A 15,935-nucleotide genomic window follows, 5' to 3' on the forward strand; every position below is an offset into this window, starting at 1 on the left:
AATCTCTCTAATGCTTTACTTTGCAGTAGGTCCAGCTAATAAGAGGGCACCCATTCCGATTAGAACAAAGGAGGCTCTGCCTAAATATTCAGAAGGGGTTTTTTTAGGGTCAGGGCACACAGGAAGATTCAGGGAGATTAGTCTACTCTTCTACTCTTCTTCGTGGCAACTTATCTCCCCAAACTGCCTCCCCTGCCTTCCCGTCGGCTAAAATGTAAATCGCCGGCAGGATGGCACTCGTTTGATTCGTTTTCCGAAGTTTCCTCGTTAGGCAACTTCAGAAAACGAAGCGTCGTGTGTGCCATGCTGCAGGCGTTTTTTTTTTCTTTACAGCCGGCGGAAGATGGGTAAGCTGTTCGGGGAGATTAGTTGGCAGGCGACTAAATCTGCCCGAATCTCCAGGTGTGCCCTTACCCTAACAGTGAGAGCTGTGAAGATGTGGAATTCTCTCCCTGAATCAGTTGTACAGGCTGATACATTAGATAGGTATAAGAAGGGGTTGGATGGTGTTTAGCAAGTGAGGGAATACAGGGTTATGGGAGATAGCTCATAGTACAAGTTGATCCAGGGACTGGTCCGAATGCCTTTTTGGAGTCAGGAAGGAATTTTTTCTCCTTCTGAGGCTTCAAAAGGTTTTTTTGCATTCCTCTGGATCAACTAGCAGATAGGTAAGTTATATATAGACTAAAAAAGGATGAACTTGATGGGCGCGTGTCTTTTTTTCAACCTAACTTACTATATATATGTATCTAAGTAATATGTATGTAATAGGGGTATATGTTATAGGGTGACATGACAAACTGTTATGACACCATTTTTCTCATTCTCTTCTAGGTGGCAATATTGTTTTAACAAGTACATTGTGATATTTGCCTTAGTTTTAGATAGGGTAGGGTAGTTTGTGTTCAAGCATGTGTAGCAGGGCAATTAACAAATGTAGTGAGTATAGACAGCTTAAGCTTGGTTTCTAATTGGGCTTTGGATGGAAACCAAAATGGGTGTTGGAAAACACTTTCCAGAAATGTCAGCAAGGGTGCCCTGAAAAACATTTCTGTATGTGTAAACTTTGAGACCTTGTAAACAATAAATTGCTACCCACTGCAATAAAAAAGCTACTTGAATATAAACTTTATTTATTCTTTTTTTTTTAATAACCTCCCCATACCCTTATTCTTGATTTTGTAAAATAAAGTAAATATTTGTTCTTAGTGAGGTTATGGGCCAAACTCAACCAGCCCCCTCCCCCCTTTACATACGTTCCTCCACCACCTACTTGATTTATCACTTGTGCAGCCTTTTTATTAAAACAAGAGTTATAATAAATATTATTCGACCTTTTACATTTTCTCCTCACCTTCATGAAGAAATGTTATATCCTTCTTGACCACTGGGAAGAGAGGTATGATGGGAGGCTGCATGCTCTGACTGCTTAGAATGTTACGGTATTTTGCCATATTTCTTGAGGGGTCAAAGAGATCTTGCAGGTCTCGAAGCAGTTTCTCATATTTGCTGGGTAACTTTTCCCAAGTTCCTCGAAGTCTAGCCACAGGTGCAAGATTTAGCCCACTTATGGAAGGACAAAAAAAGAAAAAAAAAAACAAGAAGGTTCAGGCAGGCACAGATATTCACGGAGAGTGAAATAAAAGTGTAGAATAACAAATATGAAGAAATATTTCAATAATGAAATTAAATGATGAAATATGTTCCCTGTGTGCCTACTTTGTATTTCAAAAGCTTGCCAGGTGACTAATGACTTGGAGTTTATTGTGATAGGACTTTTGTGTGTCTTTTCTGCTTCTAATCTGATTTTTAGTCTTTTTCTCCTTATCCATGTGCTCCTTTGTTGCTGCCCCTCCCCAAATGGTTCCGACTTTTGGTTTTTATATGTACCCAAAGGGTGCTGATGCTGGAATATATTACATGTGGATACTAGTGATGTGGGGGTTGGGCTTTTCACTTGATTTTTATACAACTAAACGTTGTCTCCAAATCAGGAAATTCAAAAATATTGACGTGGTATGGTGGCTTACAAATTTTATGATCATAGCTTTGTAACTAAGAACCCCTGTTTTTGTAAAAAAAAAATTGGCCAAATCAGTAGCAATTCTATTGTGCCTAAATATATTTTTACTTAAGCTCCCCATAGACGCGACGATTCTTCTTGCCGAACGACCGATTTTAGGGAAGCCCGACCAATTATCGTGTGGTTAGTGGTATTAGAACGATCGTACATCTTACGATTGTGTTTTGCCATAGAACAGAGTCATACCTGCCATATTGTGCTTAATAACATCCAGCCTGTGTCCCAATCTAACACTTGTTATAATTCCACTATTGCTGTGAGCATTGGGATGGCATTATCTAATTTTTCAGTTTTAACAACAAAGGAACACTGTACTGTATTTACTTATTTATTTAAAGGAGGCATTTACATTTCAAGTTAAAGTTCAGCTTGCTATAGAATGCCTTGATCTGGTCTTCATTTTTACTTTTTATCGTCTCAACTTGAAGCTGATTCTGGAGGCTACAATTATATTGTTGAGGACCAAGAGCAATGAAGACCAAGTGCAAATTGTCTCAGATTTTATGTCTGCGTATGGACGTAAAAAGGCTTGTTTATTTTGCTTCTGTTTGCTTGTGACTGTTACACTGCCATTCTGTAATATCCTGCAAAGCTTCGTGCTATGCTTATTAATTTGGACACGCTAGACAGTGACATAACTATAGAGGAACGGTCTAAGTAGGCTGCTGAAGCTAGATATACTATGGTGAGGTACATGAGTAGATCAGTATTATTGCAATTACCAGTGATGGAGCATATACGGTTTTTTCCTCTATGTATGAACTGTATTTCCTGGATAATACAATTTAGCACATATGGGCGTAAATCGGCACTATTATGTGGACAGACAATTCTACCTTTTGGTTTTTTTTTCTTTTACTTACACACCAAAATACCATACCTTATAATAGCAAACATGGAATTAAAATTTCTGCATTCTCTGCAATGGAGGGCAGTCTTAATGAAATGCTTCACAATTTTCATCCTCTTCAACTGGTTTGGTTCTCTTAGAATTTCCGTGGCCACCCAAAAAGTCTCTTGGTTGATCACTTCCTCAAACTGTTTAAGATGAGCGGCGCTGGTCTTGGAATGTAACTTGAAAAGGTCGTCAATGTACTCGGTGGGCTCAATATTACGGAAGAGCTCAAAGTCCCTCATAGAAAGCTGCGTTGCCACCTCGATAGTGCTAAGCTGAAGGAGAGAGATGAGACTTTCACGGAGAAGCTCCTGAGCATCTTCATCTGAGCACAATGTCTCTGTCTCCATGTTGTTCTTCAAATAATACCTGCAGAAGAAACAAAATGAATCACCAAAATATTATGCACCCCGTCCTCAAATGACGGGCACCTTGCTGTTCTCTTACATAAACAGATAATTATGTAATTTTTGTCTTCATTGTATTACTCTGGAATCAAGCGTGGAGATAAAGGACAGACTTAGTTATTTCTGGGAAACTCTGCTTGAGGGCAGAGACACACTGAAATATTCGGGGAGATTTAATCGCCCAATGACTAATCACCTCTTCTTCGGGCGACTAATCTACCCAAAAAGCCTTCCCGCTGGCTAGAATCTAAATCACTGGCGGGATGGCACTCTGAGCGCTTTGTTTTCCGAAGTTTCCTCATCAGGCAACTTCGGAAAACGAAGAGGTCCGAGTGCCATCCTGCGGGCAATTTAGATTATGGCTGGCAGGAAGGCTTTTGGGAGAGATTAGTCGCCCGTAGAAGAGGCGATTAGTCGTCGGGCGACTAAATCTCCCGGAATCTTCTCGTGTGTCTCTGCCCTAAAGCTTCCAACGCCAGTTGCAGGAACAAAGAACATGGAGACGGATTACAGATTAGCTGGGATTCTCATTGGATGATTTTTTGCATTTTAACGCAGCTTCTGGCTGTGGAGATTTAGGGGAAAGTGTTGGAAAAACACCCCCTGTAAGTAATCCTTTCCTTTTACTTTAAGAATGATGGAAGTGGATTGGTTATCATGATGAGAACAATAAACTCAAATCATGAAAGTAACTTTTCATGATCATGTTTTTTTAAAAAAAATTCAAAGGCTCGCTACCTAAAATCCAGCACGAATATGGGAAAAAAAAACAAAAAAAAAAACAGTTCTTCAAATAAAAACCCACAATTATCATAAAAAACACATCCTCAATTTATTATCATTGTTTTTTTTTTTTTTCCCCAAAACATCAATATAACTTCACCCATAGTCCATAATTAATAAATCAGCGCCACACAGTCGGCAGCACTAATTTATTCATGGTACCATATTAAATATTTACTTTTAATAGAATAGAATATTCTAGTTAGAATATTCAGGTAGAATATTGATTTATTTTCTAAATTAATGGGGTTGTTTGCCTGTAACGATTTAGTATGTTATAGAACGTCTTTTAGACCAGCTTTTCAATTGGTTTTTTTTTATTTCCTTTTTAAATGTCTTATTCTTCTACCTTTTTCCAGCTGTCAGATGGGGGGAGGGGGTCATCGAACCTGGCAGCCAAAAAAAATTAGTGTCTTGTTTATTACTTCTCTTTCTATTCTGTCCCTTGCCTTTTCATATGTCAGTCTTACATTTAAACCGCCACCTGGTTACTAGGGTATATGGAACCCTAGCAACCAGTTAGCTGCTGAAATTCCAAACAGAAGAGCAGCTAAACAAAAAAAAGCTAAATAATTCAATAAAAAAAAAAAATAATAATTAGATGAAATTCTATATAATAATATAATTTAAATGTATACCAACAGTAACCATAAACAAAAAATATTGAAAATGTGTGTTTAATGAGAGTACAACAGTTTTATGGAGATGCAAATTATGAAAAAACATTATTTGGACACCCCAAGTGCCAAGCATTCTGTATAATAGATCCCATAACTATACAACCTAAATATGCCTATTAACTGCAGTCTTTGCCTGGTTAGGATTAAATGCAATCAGTTCATTGGAAAAATAGAACTATGTGAACGCACTCACACACTCTCCAGAATTTGTGGATTCTATTTCTTCAACTAATCCCTTTATTCCTTGCCCTCCTTTTTTTCTTATCAACTATCGAACGTTCTTTTCCCCTCTGCCATACTCTTTATCCTTTAGCTCATTGGTACCTTATAACCCTCTTTGCCCTTTATATCCTTTTCCCTTCTCCACGCGTAAAATTCTTTCCCCAATTTCACCTTGAGAACCAGAGACACGAGGCAGCTGCTCCTCTGGGTTAAGCTGCAGGAGGCAGAAGGGCTAATTTATCAACACTGAGCAAATTTGCCCATGGGCAGTAACCCATGACAACAAATCAAATTGCTGCGTTCATTGTTCTTCTTGCAGCTGGCTTTAAAAAGCTAATCACAGATTCGTATTCTTGCTGACGGGAAGGCAGTGTGGGGAGATTAGTCGCCCGTAGCAGAGGAGATTTGTTGTTGGGTGACTAATCTCCCTGTCTGCCACCACCCTTATGGTAACTTTTAGTATGCTAAAGAAAGGTCAATTCTACGCAACTTTTCAATGTTTTGATATTATCAAAAAGCTACATTATCCAAAAATTGCTGAATATATAACCTGTATTCTAAATCATATGTCTGTATACATTGAAAGGAATAAATAATACAATACTGCTTGATGCAGCAAGTTTATATCAATGAAAAGGTCGGCCTTGTCCTTGCTCCCTTTAATAGGTTTAAAAAAAAAAAAACAAAAAAAAAAAAAACACTGCACAAAAGGGATAGTTCAACTTTAAGAAAGTAACTTAGTATGATGTAGATATTGAGACAATTTGCAATTAGTCTTAATTTTTTATGTTTTTTTCAGCTATTTAGGTTTTTCTTTAGAACAGTGGCAGACGAGGAAATTAGTCGTCCCAGCGACAAATCTTCTCTACTTCGGGCAACTAATCTCCCTGAAATGCCTTCCCGCCGTCAAGAAAACGAATCACCGGTGGGGTGGCATTCGAATCGCTTCGAAAGTCCGAAGTTGCCTGAAGTTTCCTCGTTGGGGAGATTAGTTGCCCAGCCACCATCTTTAGCAGCTCTCAAGTTTGATATTTAAGCAGCTATCTGGTTGTTAGAGTCTTAATTACCTTTGCAACCAGGGAGTAGTTTGAATGAGAAATGGCAGAACGAACAGGAGAGGGCCTGCCTAGGAAGATAAGTAATAAAAAGTAGCAATACCAATAAAATTGCAGCCTCATAATAGCAATAGTTTTTGGCTGCCAGGGGCTGACCCTAATTTCAAAGCTGAAAAATAAATAAATTAAAAATACTGCAAACCAATTGCAAAGTTGCCAAGAATAGGATATTCTATAACATACCAAAAGTAAAGGTGAAGCGCTCCTTTAATACAATACATCGTATCCAAGCAGATTTGTATACACATACAAGGTTCTTACCTTCCATTTAGCTGGATTCTGTCTGCCAGTTTAGAAAGCTGATCTGGAAGCCGCCTTTGTTTAATGACGCCTTCTGGACTGACAGAGACCTCACACAGAGAGTATGTGTCTGTGGAGCCCGTAAGGCTGAATTCATGGAGCGCCTGCACCACCACCTCCTTAGCAGTTGTGTCTTTGCCGATGATGATATAGCAGCACTGCTGATCTGCTTTAAAGATTCGTATGACTTGGTCTGGGATGTCTAAAGATCAGGAATAACAAATACTACATTTGAAACTCACTTTTATGAAAGTAATAGGTTTATGAACAACAATGGAAAATACATATCTACTACTCTCACAAGTTAGGTTATTGGGGACACATAGGCATAAGGTAGGAGTATATGAAACCTTTATCGTGACCCTCTCCTTACCGCCTGCACTGGTCCTTTAAATGAAAAGGTGTGCTTTATTTTTAATTACAATAATAATCATATAATACAACTTATTTTAATAAGTATTACACAGAAAACATTTGTCTCTCAAAGTATTTTACATAAATGTCAGGATATTTAATTAGTGTATTTGGTAGATGTCGAGATGAGTATTCGCACCGGGTTGGGTACTCAAGGAATACCTGCAAAGTGGTTGGGTTTCAGGCAAAAAGTTGGGTACCCAACAAAGGTGCAAACTTGATCCCTCCCACCCTCCATTTTAAAAATGTGACATCGCTTCCAGTTTCGTATATCCCCCGGGTGTAAGGATAGTTGGCCTATTACGGCTCAGGTAGCGGGAACATGCAGGCAAATTGCGAGTTTGGGTGTGCGGGTTGCCGGTACGGGTCGGGTTTTAAAAAAAATGGACCCACGCAGGACTCTAATTCACATATCTATGGCAGGCACAAACGAGTAGTTTTAACACACAAGCACATGAATATACATCGGATAGACAAAGAATATGCATCATGTTCGCAACTGCTGCAGTCTAGCCTTTATGAGCACGGGGGTAGAACTGTGCCTAAAGGAACAGTTCAGTGTAAAAATAAAAACTGGGTTAAGAGATAGGCTGTGTAAATTAAAAACTCTTTCTAATATTTAGCCAAAAATGTCATATATAAAGGCTAGAGTGACTGGGTGTCTAACATAATAGCCAGAACACTACTTCCTGCTTTTCAGCTCTCTAACTCTGAGTTAGTCAGCGACTTTAAGGGTGCCATATGGGACATAACTATTCAGTGAGTTTGCAATTGATCCTCAGCATTCAGCTCAGATTCAAAAGCAAACAGTTATGACCCATGTGGCCACCCTCAAGTCACTGATTGGTAACTGCCTGGTAACCAATCAGGGGAAACCAAGACAACTGCAAAGCAGGAAGTAGTGTTCTGGCTATTAGGTTAGACAGCCAGTCACTCCAGCCTTTATACATTACTAACTAGATTGAGATTTTTTTTTTATTACCTATCTATTTATCCAGTTTTTATTTTTATACTGATCAATTCCTTTAAGGGACACAGAAATGTTTTCACATTTAACATAAACTTTCAGTAGATGTGTGGTCATCAATTTCTTGCCATGTGACAAACAGAATACATCACTTAATATATAAATATATCTATTTAGTGTATTTATATTGTATTTAGTGTATTCTACACATATTAAGGGGACTACTCTAAGCTCTATAAAATGGTCTTGGATCAAGAAAAGCAGTTAATTCTTCTCTAATACAGAAAATAAACAACAAAGCACTATAAAAATACAACAAGAGTCTATCTAATAAATATACTTACAGTAAAATCCAAAAGCTGCAAGAAAGCAAGAAACAAAAACAACATATTTATATAACGAGATTAAATCAATGGTGGTCCTGTTTATATTTTTTAAGAATATCTTTGTTTGTTTTAAAGTAACAAACCAAGTGTGTTTTGTTTAAAGCAAATTCCCCACATGTGTAGACTTCAATACAAATGTATTTTCTTTCTTGTTTGACTGACTATGTTTTGTTTTAATTAAGAAATAGGTACAGTTTTGCTACTTCTTGCATTACACAATAGTTTCTATTATTCTGAGCACAATCAAAAATTATCAGTCCGTTGAGAAGCCCTCTGTATAAACAACCCTCGTCAACTTCCCTACGTAGTTAGGCTTAGGGATCAGGAACAGCTCATTTTACACAGGTCATAACAAAGTTTCTGAGGTTTAGTACAAGAAATAACAGACCATAGAGCTACCATAATTAAAACAATAGGCAAAAGGATATTCAGCTATATTCATTTAACTTATTTAACTTATTTTAAAAAGGGGGTATACTGCCTCATACTGTACATTCTCATTTCATGGTTCTTTTTCAGTACAGGTATTGAAAATCATTCAAACATTAAATAAACCCAATGATTGTTTTGTCCAATAAGGATTAATTTTATCTTAGTTTGGATAAAGAACAAAGTACTGTTTTATTATTACAGAAAAAAAGGAAATAATTTGTAAAAACCTGAATTATTTGGATATGGGGGCCTTCCTGTAAGTCTAGTTTTTTGGGAAAACAAAGCTGCCCTCTCTAGATTGAAGTCACCTTAGAGGGCATGAATGCCACTTACAGTAATATTTATAGTTGTCTAACATTAGGAAATGGGACTAATGATTGACATTATATAAAAATAATATAATTCATACAATAAAAACAGCAATATTAAACCATTCAAAAATGTGAGAATTTGAGACAGGAGGTCTGAAAAATCCCATTTATTACAATTGATCAAAGTTCCATATGGCTAAAGAAATTTAAGATGTATATTTGTTCTTTCATTTTCTCTCTCCTCCATTATAATCAAATGTTTCAAATTTTCAAAATGTATTTAATTTTATTCTAATAGTAGCACTACAGCTTGCATTTGACCCCAAATAACATATCCCTATTCCCAATTAGGGGCCACACAATCGTGTTGGGTTTATTTACGGTTTAAATGATTTTTAAGTAGACTTAAGGTAGAGAGATCCAAATTATAAAAAGGATCCCTTATCTGGAAAACCCCAGGTCCCGAGCATTCTGCATAACATGTTCCATACCGTTATTCGGAAACCCATTATCCAAAAACCTCCAAATTGTGAAATGGCCGTTTCCCTATAGACCAAATAATCCAAAATTTTAAAAAAAGATTAAGTTTTTCTCTGTAATAATAAAATAGTAGCTTGTACTTGATCCCAACCAAGATATAATTAATCCTTATTGGAAGCAAAACCAGCCTATTGGGTTTATTTAATGTTTACATGATTTTCTAGTAGACTTAAAGGGATCAAGTCATCAGAAAACATGTTTTTTTCAAAATGAATCAGTTAATAGTGCTACTCCAGCAGAATTCTGCACTGAAATCCATTCCTCAAAAGAGCAAACAGATTTTTTTATATTCAATTTTGAAATTTGACATGGGGCTAGACATTTTGTCAATTTCCCAGCTGCCCCTGGTCATGTGACTTGTGCCTGCACTTTAGGAGAGAAATGCTTTCTGGCAGGCTGTTGTTTTTCCTTCTCAATGTAACTGAATGTGTCTCAGTGCGACATGGGTTTTTACTATTGACTGTTGTTCTTAGATCTACCAGGCAGCTGTTATCTTGTGTTAGGGAGCTATCTGGTTACCTTCCCATTGTTCTTTTGTTTGGCTGCCGGGGGGGGGAGGGGAGGGGGCGATATCACTCCAACTTGCAGTACAGCAGTAAAGAGTGATTGAAGTTTATCAGAGCGCAAGTCACATGACTTCGGGCAGCTGGGAAATTGACAATATGTCTAGCCCCATGTCAGATTTCAAAATTGAATATAAAAAAATATGTTTGCTCTTCTGAGAAATGGATTTCATTGCAGAATTCTGCTGGAGCAGCACTATTAACGGATTCATTTTGAAAAAAAATTTTTTCCCCATGACAGTATCCCTTTAGGTATGAATAACCAAATCACCGAAAGATCTGTTATCCGGAAAACCCCATGTCCCGAGCATCCTATACCTGTATTACATTTGACACATGCCCAGTTTTACCTGTAGGATTGGCAAAATCCAATATGTTTGTTGTAGCTTGCAGAAGGTCTGGACTGCTCGATGATAGCGTGCCTGGAATGGGCATAATAGCCACACTGTGTCTGCACTGCCTGGTGCCAACAATACTGTCATCCTGCGACTGGATAACACGACCGTCACTGAAACACAATTGAAAATTGATTAAGAGGCAAATTGAAACTGATTAAGAGGCAAATATTCCCAACATCTAAACTAGGAGTGCCCATACTTTACTAATGCGAGGTCTGCTTTTATTGAGGTTGTCCCATTATGATCTACATCCATAAAAGCATTCGCATTCTGTTCCATGGAAAATATTACTTAAATATTGATTCATGAGAAAATGCATATTGTTATATTTATTAACTATATCCGAATGAAAAGCATGAGACAGGAGGGTGATTTAGACAAGCTGTTTGTTGACAAAGTCTTGAGATCTACTGCTCACCAGCTAAAAGTCCACTGGAAGATCCCGATCTACCTTTTGGGCACCGTTGATCTAAACTTACAGGGGCAAATTCCCTTACCAGCGTAAATTCGCCAGAGACGGCTTTGCAGCCATCGTAACACTTCGCCAGGGGTAAATTTGCTAGGACAACGCCAATTCACTAAAGTGCGAAGCTGCGTCCAGGGCACCAAACGCTGGCGAATTTTCACTATCATTACTTCGGCAATCAAAGCGAAGATGTGCGATTTGCATACGAGGGAAATGATAAAGCTGAATGGACATATATGTTACAGCGAATACATTACATTACACCAGGGAACCTTAATAAAGAAAATAAAGTTGTTATATTGCCCTACACATGAGCCCAGTGTATAGTTTATGTTCCATAAAATGGAAGTGGGAAGGAACCCAGTTACCCAAAAACAATCTTACGGACCTTTGCAGGCTATCACGCTCAAAAAAGGAAAAAACGCCAGCGTATTTTGGGACTTAAAAAATCTTGCACTAAAAATCGAGGAAGTCCTATGCACTCTACTGCACTTCGCCTGGTCTAAAATGGCGAAGGCAAGTCTGTCGAATGAGGTAACGTTCAGTAAAATCGGCATCTTAGTGAATTTGCGGAGTTACGTCTATTCGCCGGAGCGAAAATTCGCCTGGCGTTAGAGTGCGCAGAAACGCTAGCGTCTGTCTCCTTCACTAGCGAAGTGACGCCTGCACCCGATAGGAAATCAGCCAACTTCCGAAATGACGCCACACTGGCGAATTTTAGCTAGCGTTAGTCACTTCGCCCTTTAGGGAATCTGCCCCTAAGTGTCAAGCTCATGTTTCCAAGGTCACATCAATCTTCTGTAATAACTCTAAGAGACCCAATACCTTCAAACAATTCAAAACATAGCTTGTTGCTTTTTTATAATGTATGACTATTATTGGGGAGGTTTTCCAGAACATACATTGTTCTTCTCAGAAAAAAAGAAAAAAAAAACCACTGGGCGAGAAAAAAATTCATCCAGGTGGGGGAATAAAGAAAGAAAAACATGCCTCCCCAAACCCCATCCCCATATTCTAAAATAATTGTTTTTAGACAGGATAGGACTGTGCGCTTCAGCAAGTATAATACACAGTCCTGACTATTATATGAAAACATCCCTTTTGCAAGCAATGTGGGTGGAGTTGGGATGGAGCAAAGCTGGGTGGCAAGGGAAACAGCCAAGCAGTTCACCCAGCTAAAACAGCTTGAGGAGAGCACGGATATATCTTAAAACCCTATACAGTGTCAGACTGGGGTGTCTAGGGCCCACTGGAGTTGCAGAGGGAAATCCCCCCAAACCCATTTGTGAACTCCACTCCTTCTAAATTACATGCAATCCATGCAGATTCCACTGGGATAACTAGTTGTTACTGGGCCCCCCAGCAAATTCAATTTAGGGCCTCAAAACATTGGTAAGTTGACTTTGTCTACCAAGATATATTGATATTGCTCATTAATTATGGCTTTACCAGTCCCCCTACAATCACATGGTCTACGCCCGTGGCGGAATCTTTTAAATAATGCCCATACTTCCAGAAACAGCTACATAAAAGCAATGGAGTCTAAATCTGGTTAAAAATGCATAATCTGGCAGACATTAAGGGGCAGATTTATCAAAGGTGGAATTTTGAATTTGAAAAACTTCGAAATTCAAAAAGACCAACTGAAATTAAATCAAAGAGTTTTTTGGGGTGAATAGGTCCATTTTCAATCGTCCACCAGTTGACTCCAAATAGGTTCTAGAAGATCCCCCATAGGCTAAAACAGCAATTCGGCAGGTTTTAAACAGTACAGGATAAATTTTGAAATTCGAATTTTCAAATTTTTTAAAAATTTTAATCAAATTTTGACTTTTCCCTAGTCAAAGTACACAAAAATTAGCTTGAAATTCATATTTTTTTTCATTCGAATTTTCACTTCGACCTTTGATAAATCTGCCCCTAAGAATATTTCACACTGTTCACGGTCATTGACCTGGAATAAATTTACTGATATCATGAGTACAAACGAGAACAATAAAACCCACAGGTATTGCTTTAGAGAGGGCCAAAAATCTAAACCACGTTATGTGCAATAATATAGATCTCAAAATACTTAGGGGCTGATTCATTAAGGGTCGAATATCGAGGGTTAATTAACCCTCGATATTCGACTAGGAATTGAAATCCTTCGACTTCGAATATCGAAGTCGAAGGATTTAGCGCAGAAAATTCGATCAAACGATCGAAGGATTATTCCTTCGATCGAACGATTCGAAAGATTTAAATCCAACGATCGAAGGAATATCCTTCGATCAAAAAAACTTAGGCAAGCCTACGGGGACCTTCCGCATAGGCTAACATTGACTTCGGTAGCTTTTATCTGCCGAACTAGGGGGTCGAAGTTTTTTTTAAAGAGACAGTACTTCGACTATCGAATAGTCGAATAGTCGAACGATTTTTAGTTCGAATCCTTCGATTCAAAGTCGTAGTCGAAGGTCGAAGTAGCCCATTCGATGGTCGAAGTAGCCCAAAAAAACCTTCGAAATTCGAAGTTTTTTTACTTCGAATCCTTCACTCGAATTTAGTGAATCGGCCCCTTAGTCTTACATTTTTATACGCAAGTGATCAGCCTGGAGTGGCATAAGCTTTAAAGGTGAATCTTAATAATAATAATAATAAGTAAATCCTCTGAATAATATGTAAATCCTCCATTTTCCTTTACAGGGGTGTTTCACATTGAAGCTAAATGTTAGTATATTATAGAATGGCCAATTTCAAGAGACTTTTCAACTAGTTTTCATTATTCATTTTTTTATAGTTTTTTAAATTATTTTTTCTTCTCACTCTTTCCACCTTTCAAAATCTAAAATACAAATGCCCGTGAGGCTACAAATTTATTGTAACCTCTATGTTTTATTATTCATCTTTCTATTCAGTCCACTCCTATCCATATCCAAGTCTCTTATTCAAATCAATGCATGATTGCTATGGTAATTTGGATCCTAGAAACCAGATTGCTGAAATTGCAAGCTGGAGGCCTGAACCAAATAACTCAAAAACCACAAATAATAAAAAAAATGAAAAGCTATTGCAAATTGTCTAAGAATATCACTCTCTCTGTCAAACTAAAAGTTAACTCAAAGGTGATCCACCCCTTTGGTTCACGGTTACATTACTATGTTATAGAATGGCTCATTCTAAGCAACTTTTTAACATAAGTTTTTGTTTATATGTTAAGTTTTTTAATTATTTGCCTTCATTCGACTCTTTCCAGCTTTCAAAAGCTGACTACAAATGTATTGTTATTGCTACTTTTTATTACTCTAATTTCTATTCAGGCCTCTATCATATACCAGTGTCTCATTCAAATTAATCAGAAGATAAAAAAAAAAAAATAGGCTTCACAATTAATCTGCTAAAACAATTACATTAGCATTTTCCATTTCAGGTTGGTGATAGGGAACATGGAAAGCCAAATAATATAAAATAAACCCCAGAGGAAACAAAAAACGGTAGTAGGTAGTTATTTTTGGGTGAACTTTCCCTTTTAGACATAATACCACTAAATGAAAGCTTTGGCTTTACAACACTCATTTTCCCCAAAAAAATAGCGTTTGAAAAGTATGGGCTTTCTAAACCTGATCAGTGGCCCAGATATACATTTTCCCATGCCTCAAGGACAATATTACTAGAGCCGGTCTTCCTTTTGGAAGGTGGGAGTACAATAGCCTAAGCCTCATAAGACACAACTGGAGTTTTTTGTTTTCAGGCTACGGGAATATGATATAACGTACACTTTTTTTCAATATTGCCTCCAAAAACAATTCATAGTCCATAAACACTTTTGTTCTGTTCTTAATGAATATGATTATCCAGTAATATAATTTGCATCAAGTAGGCAGGATTGAGAGCACCATCTACACGTTACTCTCAAAAAGAAATCTATATACAGGCATGGGATCCATTATCCAGAAAGCTCAGAATTAAGGGAAGGCCATCTGCCATACACTCCATTAAAATCAAATAATCCAAATGTTTCAAAAGGATTACCTTTTTCTCTGTAATAATAAAACAGTAGCTTGTACTTGATCCCAACTAAGATATAATTAATCCTTATTGGAAGCAAAACAATCCTTTTCAATTCATGTTTAGAATATTTTTTGGATACTTTAAGGCAGTGATCTCCAACCAGTAGCTTGCGAGCAACATGTTGCTCTCCAACCCCTTGGATCAGGGATCCCCAACCTTTAGAACCCGTGAGCAACATTAAGAAGTAAAAGGTGATTTGGAGCAACACTAGCATGAAATATGTTCTTGGGGTGCCAAATAAGGGCTGTGATTGGCCATTTAGTAGCCCCTAATGCGGCTTGTCAACCTACATTGAGGCTCTGTTTGGCAGAACATCTGGTTTTTATACACCCAAAACGTGCCTCCAAGCCTGGAATTCAAAAATAAGCTCCTGCTTTGAGGCCACTGGGAGCAACATCCAAGGGATTGAAGAGCAACATGTTGTTCAGGAGCTACTGCCTTGGATGTTGCTCACAATGGCCTCAAAGCAGGTGCTTATTTTTCAATTCAAGGCTTGGAGGCAAGTTTTAATTGTATAAGAACTAAGTATAGTGCCAAGTAGAGTCTACTGTAGGCTGCCAATCCACATAGGGGCTACCAAATAGCCAATCACAGTCCTTATTTGGCACACAAAGGTATTTTTTCATGCTTGTGTTGCTCCCAAACTCTTTTTGCATTTGAGTGTGGCTCACAGGAAGATCGGAATTAAGGAAAGATCCCTGATCTGGAAACCCCCCAGGTCTCATACTTGTACTGAAGTGCAAACACGTCTGTCCTCTTTCATGTAAAGAGCTGTACTGTAAGAATTTATTTTGAAAGGCACAGTGGAAAGACACAGTATTAGAATATACACAAGCAGCCACATTTATTGTGTGCAGCCACAAATGAAATGGGATGGAGAGTTCATAGAGAAATCCTACATGTAACACTGCCATTACAGAATG

At 37.9% G+C, this 15,935-nt stretch overlaps 1 protein-coding gene across 11 annotated transcripts in view; it reads right to left on the bottom strand.

The window, feature by feature from the left end:
* Positions 1 to 15,935, bottom strand: part of LOC108712621 (rap guanine nucleotide exchange factor 6) — a 136,797-nt gene that overhangs the window by 40,920 nt on the left and 79,942 nt on the right. For 7 of the 11 annotated variants that reach the window (XM_041588015.1, XM_018254917.2, XM_041588017.1 and 4 more), the window contains 5 exons: positions 10,449 to 10,606; positions 8,211 to 8,225; positions 6,447 to 6,687; positions 2,964 to 3,347; positions 1,355 to 1,566 (listed from right to left, as the gene is read on the bottom strand). In XM_041588015.1, the coding sequence (XP_041443949.1) occupies positions 1,355 to 1,566; positions 2,964 to 3,347; positions 6,447 to 6,687; positions 8,211 to 8,225; positions 10,449 to 10,606 (1,010 nt within the window). The remainder of the gene's footprint in view (positions 1 to 1,354; positions 1,567 to 2,963; positions 3,348 to 6,446; positions 6,688 to 8,210; positions 8,226 to 10,448; positions 10,607 to 15,935) is intronic. The other 4 variants (XM_041588018.1, XM_018254918.2, XM_018254921.2 and 1 more) reach the window with 1 other exon arrangement.

Source organism: Xenopus laevis, chromosome 3S (genome assembly GCF_017654675.1).
Source record: "Xenopus laevis strain J_2021 chromosome 3S, Xenopus_laevis_v10.1, whole genome shotgun sequence".
NCBI classification, from domain to species: domain Eukaryota; kingdom Metazoa; phylum Chordata; class Amphibia; order Anura; family Pipidae; genus Xenopus; species Xenopus laevis.